The following is a 10,296-nucleotide window of genomic DNA, read 5'->3' as shown; positions in this document are numbered from 1 at the left end:
AAGTTTTAATCACTCAAAAGTTTGTCAGCCTTAGGAAGTTAAAACAAATGAGTTTTGGAAATGACGCATGCAGTGTCTCATTGACACAAGTATTCCGGAATTAATTTGCGTATTCCGTGGGCGGGGATTATTTAAAGGTTCTCTAAGCGATCCTGGGTGACGTCACTTCCTGTTGACGTTCGAACTATTGTCAAACAAAACGGAGTCTAGCTAGACCCTCCCTCCTCCTCATCCGCACACTAACCCCCCAAACATTGGCTGGAACAGTTTGTTATGTTTCGGGGAGCGGGTCGCCGCAGTTTGTTTTTGTTGCTGTTTGTGGAGACTGGGCTGTCTACAGAGATCGCGTTTCTTTACAGTGTGTTCAGGGGACAGGCAGCCAGCGGACAGTGAGGAGATGTTTGCTGTATGTGCCAAAAAATGTTTTGACCTAAAAAACGCGTGACATCGCTTAGAGCACCTTTAACAGGATCCCCTTTTTAAAAACTATAACGAACGGCTCGTTTGTACTATACAGCGTGATTTTTCCGGATCTTATGAAGTCACAATGTTACTCATTTAAAGGTGCTCTAAGCGATGTCACGCGTTTTTTAGGTCAAAACATTTTTTGGCACATACAGCAAACATCTCCTCACTGTCCGCTGGCTGCCTGTCCCCTGAACACACTGTAAAGAAACGCGATCTCTGTAGACAGCCCAGTCTCCACAAACAGCAACAAAAACAAACTGCGGCGACCCGCTCCCCGAAACATAACAAACTGTTCCAGCCAATGACCGACAAGAAGGGTTTGGGGGGTTAGTGTGCGGATGAGGAGGAGGGAGGGTCTAGCTAGACTCCCTTTTGTTTGACAATAGTTCGAACGTCAACAAGAAGTGACGTCACCCAGGATCGCTTAGAGAACCTTTAAATAAAATATCTTCCTTTGGAGGACTTTGAGCTTTGTAATGTTGAAGATCGTTTTTATGCTCAAACAGCAACATTACAGACTAACTAAAGTTGAAAAGTGGAAAAGCATAACCCTCGTTTAAAAATAGAGGTTTTCATAACAATGCTATAAAAAAAATCATTTCGGGTTCACCAAAGAATCAAATTTTGCCTTGTTTTAGCCGTTAGGGCTGTGTTTGGATGGCTATTGGACGTCTTTTGAACGCAAAATTGCTTGCTGGGAAGGGTATGTTATGACGTCAAAAACTTAAACATCCTGAATGGAAGGAGTTGTCTCCTTTCGGTTTTCACTTACGGCAGGCAGTGTGGCAGAAGGCACATGTGTTTCCAGAGTCAACAGCGTGCTCATTGTTAGTCCAACCGGGCACATTTAAAGGATCTTTATCGTGTCATTCCGCGGGGGTGGTGGTCGAGGTGGGGGTCGTGGCGGTGGTTTTAACAGAGGTGGTGGTCGTGGAGGTGGATTCGGAGGTGGTCGTGGAGGTGGATTCGGAGGTGGTCGTGGAGGTGGATTCGGAGGGGGTCGTGGAGGTGGATTTGGAGGGGGTCGTGGAGGTGGAGGTCGAGGTGGATTTAACAGATATCAAGACTTTGGTCCACCGGAATATGTTATCGCTGTGGGAGAGTTCCTGCACCCCTGTGAGGATGAAATTGTCTGTAAATGTGTGACGGAGGAAAACAAAGTCCCCTACTTCAACGCTCCTATATATCTGGAAAACAAAGAACAGATTTGAAAAGTGGACGAGATCTTTGGCCAGATTCGTGATTTTTATTTTTCAGTCAAACTTTCTGAAAATATGAAGGCATCCTCCTTCAAAAAGTTACAGAAGTTCTACATCGACCCCATGAAGCTGCTGCCCCTCCAGAGATTCCTCCCCAGGCCTCCAGGTGAGAAGGGGCCGCCCCGTGGAGGTAGAGGAGGAGGAAGAGGTGGAAGAGGAGGAGGCTTCCGTGGAGGTCGTGGAGGATTTGGCGGACGTGGAGGTGGCAGAGGAGGTGGTGGTGGAGGGTTCAGAGGAGGCCGAGGTGGAGGCGGTGGACGTGGATTCAGAGGTGGAAGATGATGAAGAACTCATAGGGTGGGATCTGTCCTTTCATCTGCTGTGGAAACAGGTGAGAAGCCAGAAGCAGCATTTGGGGCCTTGCCAGAGTCTTTTGACTGTTAATTAATGCCTCTCTTGTACAGCTGAACTTTTTACTTTTTGTATTATAAATGTATTTTCTCAGCAGTGGATTTTTTTATTTGATCTACTGATAGGACTAATGTTTTAAGTTGCCACGTGTCTGTGTACAAGAGGACGGGAGTCTCCACAACCTTACGTGGTTGGTTTGCATCCACTTGCGTTTTTACATTTGCTGGAGGTTGGACCAGTATCTGCTTTAACAACGTAACGTAACAGGTTGTGTTATGTAGTGACAAAATGGTGAAGCTAACTCCACAAATAATGATGTAAAACACTTTCATTGTTGGATAATAATGGATGTCTGCATTTACAGAATTGCAAATTGTTTCAGTTGACCTCCAGATGCCACCATGGACTTGCAAAATAAAATCTATGTTATGTGCAAAAAAAAAAAAAGGAGTTGTCTCCTTTATTATTGTTGTGGTTGATATTATGTGATGTATGCTTTCTATTTTGTATGTTTCTGTTCTCTGCAAAAAAAAAAATAAAATCCTGAATGGAAGGAAACACTGTCCAAAACTTACCTCCAAACTAGAGTCTTGTTGCTGGGTTGAGCACAGGAGCTGCTAGCTTCTACTTTTAGTGTTTTAGCGCCGACCGCTGGTTCTCAACGCAAATGACAGGTTGGTGTTATATAAGCGGTTAAACACCATGGTAAAATGGTTCAATATAATATATATAGGCTACTGAATTTTTAAACACATTTGGGATTCCAATATCTCCAAGAGAATATATTATTGTTTTTGATGCAATACCTGCAGGTTTTTTTTAGACTTTTGCGAGGCAGTAGTGAACCTCATAAGCAATCAATTGTTTAAAAAACATTTTTGTTAAACGGTGTTTACAATGTAATAATAAATTTTTCAGATGCCTGATACATTGCAACACCTCGAAATAAATACTTTTGGAAGGACCATTTTGAAAATATTAGTTGGAGATTGATTTGGACTTATAACAAATACTGTATCAATGATAAAATCACCAGTAAATACGTTACAGTGTTTCCCATGATGCATTTAATAAGCAAAACTGCGCAATATCATTGGCCACCAAGGTTATCAGTCAAATGGCCATACGACTTCCGTGTAGGCTATATTATCTGTCACTGAACGTTTGCTTTCCATTTGATTTGGAGGTGATTCAAAATCGGCTCTGCATAGATAATGTAGTCATGTTTTATGACGTAAGGTTAAACTAAAACTGCAGCGACCAGTCAGTCACCCTATCTATCTATCTTTATTTATTTATTTATAAAATAATTTGTATTTAGTCAGTCACCCCAGAGACGTTGAAAACCATATTTAACGGCTCTGACTCACCCTATCGCTGTCAGTCACATTGACAGTAAAAGAACAGTAAAAGAAAGGTCAGTCAGTCACGCTGATTCCAATGACGTCATCCCATGACTTCCCGTTACAGTCGAAGTACGGAAGTGGTCTGGACTGGCCGAAAACTTTCCCGCAAGATTCATTTTAAAGTCGTTTCTGTTCCTTGAGGGTGCAATCACTAAGTATGGCGTATCCTGGGTATAATAATGTAAGTATCACTTATATGTTTTATGTTGTAGAATGTAAAAAATAATTTGATTTAAGAAACGCCAGATTGGTTGAAAAATCTGTAACTTATATGTCTTGTTACGCCCCAAATTGTTAACATTGAATAAATTACATATAATTTAATACCTGTAATTATTGCATTTCCTCTAATATGGATTTGGCATAAACTAATATGGATTAGGCTTAGCGATGTGCGCTAAGTGATTGCGCTGCGCTGTGTGATTGACCACAGCGGGTTATACCCGAGCCCAGTATCAGAAATGTAACTTTTTAACTACAGGGCTATTATTTGCCCACCGCCCACCCGGTTTTCTAGGGCAAAGAAATTTTCAACAATACAGTACATAGCCATTACATTTTTATTTTGTTTTGTTTTCCATTGAAACATATAAACATTACTAAAGCAAATTATGTTGATTTAAAATTGTGGAATAATATTTTTTTTTGTCTTAAACATGTCTTGAAATGTGTTTTAAGCATAAACTGTCTCTTCCACTTCTAGAAATTTTATTTTAAGAATGTTTAGATGTTTTTATCAAATATATCCACCAAAAATAAATAAATAATCACAGCATGTCGTCCATCTATGCCACAGAAAAAAGCTAAATGAATCAAGTGAAATAAATTCTATATTTGCACACCGCCCACACACATTTTTTTAAGGGCAAGGACATTTTCAACAATACAATACATAAGCCATAACATTTTTGTTTTGTTGTCGTTTCCATTGAAACATAGAAAGAAACATTAGTAAATTATATTGAACTTTAAAATTGTTTAACCTATTGGCAAATAATTTGTCTTGTTCTAAGCATAACATTTCACTTCTAGTAAATCTTATTTTAAGTTTTTTTTTAAATGTTTTAATAAAATATATCTTAAAAAATAATCTTTTTTTTTTTGTTGTTGCTGGCTGCGTGTCACAGCACATCATCCACCTATGTCAAAAACATAAGTTAAATGAATCAAATGAAATAAATTCTCAGGCTGAATTCCTGCACTGTCGGGAAGAAAAAATGTGCAAAAATAATGCCGGTTTAGCAAGCCACAGCTTGTGACTTGCCACTGGGAAAACCTGTTGTAGCCCTGAAAGTTTGGTTCCCCCTTTTTTCTGAGAGTGTATAAGTCCAAATATTTATTTATATATTTTGTCACTTTTATTGACATTTTCTGCTCCAAGTCATGACTTTCTATATGCCTGTCTAATTTAGCATGAACAGGTTAAAGTAAAAAAAAAAAAAAAAAATGTATATAACCATAATAGCATACATGTGGTTTCACCACAGAAAGCACATGTATAGCCTTTTGGCTATGAACAGGCTGTAGGCTGGAGTTTATTTAATAGGCCAAATAGTGATTGGCCGGCCCTGTCTGTACTCTTTGTAAAACCCAGTGGAATGTTATGAGTTTAATTGGACAATTGTGTGTGTGTTAAAAAAAATCCAAGTGGCGTAATACATGATGTTCAGCAATTGGTTGGTTGATACATTCTTTTGAACAGACACTAACGGTTTATTTAGATTGCACATTTTATTCTAGCTGTAGCCTATTAGGGCTGTTGTCAGGGGCAGAACACTTGAACCTAGTTGTAATAAGTCTTACATGTAGTCATGAACCGAAATTTACATCTGAAAATCGTTTTTAATCGATCTGCATTTCAATAAACCAAGATATTTTAGTCTATACTGTTTTCAGGTTGGCTAATGCATGAACAAATCGTTATTTTTAGCGCACCTAACGTTACCATCTAATAGTCGCAATAAGCATTGTGCTTTGATACGAAACAAAGTGTGAGCTTTCATATTCTGTAGGCAACATTTTTTAATGAAATTCAAACAATGTTGTGTTGGTGCTTTTTTGACATATCATATCACTTTAGCCACCTCAGTTCTTCTTCTTTACTTATAGCACGAAATAAACAATAATGGGCGTCAGAAGGTATGTTAAAAGAAACTTACTGAAATGTAGCCTACAACTTACTGAAATGTCTCATGTAATCGCTCCATCAATGTTTCAAGATGTCAATATCTCAGGAAAGCCATTCAATGTCCATTAGTCAACTAAAAAGCACCATATTACATAATCATTATATTTTTTACTTAAAGCTACAGCTACAGTCACTACGGTACACCTATAATAAGAGTTTATAGTCGGACTATTTTGGACTAGTCAGCAGCTTTAAAGGAGAACTCCGGTCAATTTTAACATTGAGCTCATTTTTTTGTACATTTGGAGTGCTGTCAGTACAGACAAAACGACAAAAATCGGTGTTGCCTACACCGTTTTATCCTCTTTTTAAAATTCGCACCCTGTTGACTTCAATGGGGCAAGTTCTAAACCTGCTTTTAGCCCACAGTCCACAGTAGTCGATTGTCGAGTTTGCGCGCGCCATCATTGGTAACTAAAGCCCCTTTCACACAGCGCTTTGAACCCGGCAAATTGCCAGAACGCCTTCTGCGTGAACGCAAACACGACCCGGGATTGATGCCGGGACCGATGCCGTGTTGGGGACCTAGTAACATTGCCGTGTTCAGACCCGGAACGCGCGCTGTGTGAACAAAAGCCAGAAGCAATGCCGTGTCGTAATGATGACGCTGAAGTGAAGTGAAAGCAGGCTAGTGAAACGGTACGTAATGCGCTAGTTTATGATCGAATCAGAGAAAAAAAATGCACAAGCGTGGTTTCTCCAGAGAGAAATCGCAGCTCATAAGCAAACTATACACGCTACTGAGACATTACATGTCACATCGATGTCACGTGTCTTTACGGGATTTTTACGGGTTGTGTGTGAACCCACTCTGATTCCGGAAAATCACTGGCAGTGTGAATGAACCAAAATCAAACGAACCCGGGTCAAATCCCGGGTCGCTTTATCCGTGTATTTTCCGGAATCTCTGTGTGAAAGGGGCTTAATATAACTAACTAATGATCGCGCGCGCGAACTCGACAATCGACTACTGTGGACTTCGAACGAAAACAGGAAGTAAATACAGGTATGTGAGCTGGCTGAATTAACATCATTTTTATTAATATCTTTCACATCTACTGCAGTCAGATTGACCGTGGTCACTCTTAATAACACCACTCACATGGCTGTGCACTTGTAATGACAAATCAAGGATGTTAAGAGGCTAAAAGCAGGTTTAGAACTTGCCCCATTGAAGTCAAAAGGGCGCGAATTTTAAAAAGAGGATAACACGGTGTAGGCAACACCGATTTTTGTTGTTTTTGTCTGTACTGACAGCACTCCAAATGTACAAAAAAATTAGCTCAATGTTAAAATTGACCGGAGTTCTCCTTTAACCTGTTGTCTTCATTGTTAAATGTATGTTTGATTAAATCTGTCAAGAAAGCAAATTTATGTTACAACCACCATTTAAATGTTAATATTTCAACAATGAATTAGAGTAGAAACATAATTATATCATTAAAAGGTCGATATAAAACTGCCATATGTGCAATTTAAATGTTTGTATACAGCTCAGTGTATATATAACTCATTTGATTATTAAATAAACTTTGAGGTTCGTTTTTTTCAGTACAGTACAGTAGGCTGCTTAAAAGTGTCACTATTTTACTTGCAGTTTGGTGGTCCAATGCCAGGAGTTCCTGCTCAGGGTATGGCAATGCCAGGGGTCCCTGCTGCAGGTGGTTACCCAGCACAGCCATATGGGGCGTACCAGGGGACTTTTCCTGCTTCTCCTGCCCAGGACCCAATGTGGGGCTATTTCACAGCAATAGCTGGTCAGGTGAGAGCTGCTAGCTATACTGTCTTTTCTGTCCCATCATGTTGTTCATGTAGTAAACATAAATCTTATGTCAGGATGGTGAAGTTGATGCTGAAGAACTTCAAAGGTGCCTCACCCAGACTGGAATCAGCGGCACCTACAATCGTGAGTACAAAGATTGTAGAAGGATTTTTAGTTCCAAATACTTGGACTAGCAAATCAATAATACAGAGCAAGTGGATCATGCTCACTGCGCTGCTTTTCCCCCCCTTTTTTTGCAGCCTTCAGTTTGGAAACCTGCAGGATTATGATTGCCATGCTGGATGTATCCTTCACAGAAAAATGAAACCGCTCTCAAAAGTTTGCTTCATGCAGTATCCCAACATTTTGGTGTGGTTTAGATTCTTTAAGCATGTGTGTACAGAGAGATCACACCGGAAAGATGGGTTTCAATGAGTTTAAAGAACTGTTCACTGTGCTAAACGGCTGGAAGCAGAACTTCATAATGGTGGACAGGGACTGCAGTGGAACGGTGGATCCTCATGAGATGTCCCAGTGCCTTGCTAACATGGGTGAGTGTGACCTTTCATAGAAGTATAAATTAAATCTATTTCTATCGACTGAGATCAAAAAGTAGCTAGTTCTCAGGGCAAAATATCTCTCAAAGAATAGCAAAAAAAATGTGTGTCGTGATTGCACAGGTTTCCGGATTAGCCCACAGGCACTGAACGCCATCATCAAACGCTACAGCAAGTCTGGAAAGATCTACTTTGATGACTATGTGGCGTGTTGTGTGAGGCTAAGGGCACTTACAGGTGAGACTTTTTGTACAATTTAGAAATGCAAATCTATACAAAACTTGATTTATTATAACCACCGATTATAGTTATACTAAATATTCTGTTAATTGTATTTTTGATCAAACACTGTATGACTTTTTTTATTTTTACGTAGACAACTTTAGGAGGAGAGATACAATGCAGCAGGGAATGGTGAACTTCCAGTATGATGATGTAAGTTAAGACAAAGTTTTCCCATTTAGGTGCCTATATTTTCTGCCTCACTTCCACTTATTTTTAAAATCTAATAAGGTTTTTACTGATTAATTGTAGAGGTAAAATGGGTTACTTCTTGAAAGCATATAGGAAGCTGTTGTAACATCTTCAATTTCCTCTTGCAGTTCATCTTGTGTACTATGTCTCTCTGAAGAGGATTAATGACAAGTACTGTATGCACTCCAGGAAGAGCACTGAATGACTGAAAGTGCAAAGAAATATATTTGCTAATTTGCTTGTATGATTTTATATGTGAACGTAGGAGTAAACCATATATTGCTCGAAATTGTTATCGATATATGTGCCAAAGCAGACCTCAATTGTTTTTAAATGATCTTTTTCATATTCATTCTTTATAAATTCTGTGTATTATGTTAAAATATAACCACACTTACCATATATTTTGCCAATAAAACATGGTACATCTTAAAGAGTTGTGTTCTGGCTTTATTTAGCAGCAAGGACAGTGAGAATGTGCTGCTGTGGTTCATGTATGTAGTAAAAATCAGTGTTGGGAGTAACACATTACAAGTACGTAATCAGATTACTTGTTTCAATTAACTAGCAAAGTAACACTACTTTTTAATTTACATTTATTTACTGACTGCTTTCCTGTCCACGTGTTGAGAGAAATCGGGAGTAAGTGCAGAGGTGTTGTGTGTGTGCTGTCTAAACATGAGCTGGCTTGTTTGTAGTTCTAGACTAAATGTGAGCATGTATTTACTCGTCTCACTTGCACAAAAACAGATTAAGTATTCCTCAAGTCACCTTCATTTATATAGCGCTTTTAACAATATAGATTGTTTCAAAGCAGCTTTACAGTGATAATAGGAAATTAAAGTAACAGAGATTGTTTTGGCTTTACAGCAGCTCTAGAATAAAGTTATTGTCCAGCTAAAGTTAGTTTTGATTGATTCACTTCCGTTGCAAAGATCATTAGTTATTAACTTAGGGGCCGCTTACACAACACTGTTCTAACAGAAAAAAAAAACGAATTTTGAAAAACGTCATCTCCGTGTAAACTTCAAAAACGCGAATCTGTGAAAACGCTGACGGCGTGCACATGCGTATTACGTGTTTAGTCTATAGGTATGCGCGTTTGGAATACATGTGCGCAGGTGTGTAGTCTCTCTTTACAAATTGACCTCAACAAATTACTTGTCTGGCCTTAAAAATTCATAATACAGAATTTTTTGTCGCTTCCGCGTATCCATGTGAACTGGAATCATTTTGACAAAGTTTTATCTGTACAGAGGTAAAGGGAAGGAGGCCTTCGCTAGACTTGTAGTCAAGACCGCCTAAACCGAGACCAAGACAAGACCAAGACAGACCAAGTCGAGACCAAGACCGAGACCGGAGGGGGGGAAAAAACAGACTAGTGTTGTTGAAGCTAAGCAATAACTTGTAAGATTTTGTTTTGCATTGCCTGCCTATCTCTGCCGATTTCGAAGTCTCCAAATGAATCCATTCTGCAACTTTTAAATACATAATTATATTTTTAAAAACGAAATTATAAGCTAAAGTCCAGGATCCGAAAGTTGGTTGTTTTGTCGCTATGGTTACACACACAAACACACACACACACCGTTGGCGGTGCGTTCAAAGTCATCTGTCAGTTGTGCAGTTACCCAAAATCTTCTGAATGAAGTTAAAACCCATCATGTCACTGATATGTGTTTTACTAAATATTAATACATCAAAAACTGTACATGATATGTGTTTTTTAAATCAAGTGATCAAAGTGCTCGTTGCCGCTGCGATCAGTGGCGCGGATACGGCTCGCGCACCGCACTGTCTTCACTCGGACGCGCGCTTAAAAGTGGTCTCG

The 10,296-nt window shown here is 39.2% G+C and overlaps 2 protein-coding genes across 2 annotated transcripts; both read left to right on the top strand.

Moving 5' to 3' along the window:
- Positions 1–1,205: 1,205 nt before the first annotated feature.
- LOC130101353 (H/ACA ribonucleoprotein complex subunit 1-like) lies at positions 1,206–2,283 on the top strand. The gene is given in 2 exon segments (XM_056267040.1): positions 1,206–1,228; positions 1,322–2,283. Coding segments are annotated over 2 exon segments (711 nt in total). The 3' UTR covers positions 2,010–2,283.
- A 1,223-nt stretch (positions 2,284–3,506) lies between these two features.
- gca (grancalcin) lies at positions 3,507–8,760 on the top strand. The gene is made up of 8 exons (XM_056266988.1): positions 3,507–3,665; positions 7,270–7,434; positions 7,509–7,578; positions 7,695–7,738; positions 7,838–7,985; positions 8,115–8,228; positions 8,368–8,426; positions 8,594–8,760. The coding sequence occupies exons 1-8, from the start codon at positions 3,642–3,644 to the stop codon at positions 8,618–8,620; spliced, it is 651 nt and encodes a 216-aa protein (XP_056122963.1). The 5' UTR covers positions 3,507–3,641; the 3' UTR covers positions 8,621–8,760.
- Positions 8,761–10,296: the final 1,536 nt, after the last annotated feature.

Source organism: Rhinichthys klamathensis, unplaced genomic scaffold (genome assembly GCF_029890125.1).
Source record: "Rhinichthys klamathensis goyatoka isolate OS25496 unplaced genomic scaffold, OSU_Roscu_1.1 h1tg000254l_1, whole genome shotgun sequence".
Lineage (NCBI taxonomy): Eukaryota > Metazoa > Chordata > Actinopteri > Cypriniformes > Leuciscidae > Rhinichthys > Rhinichthys klamathensis.
Note: the sequence above shows the minus strand (reverse complement) of the source record. Positions and strands in the feature narration are given on the sequence as shown.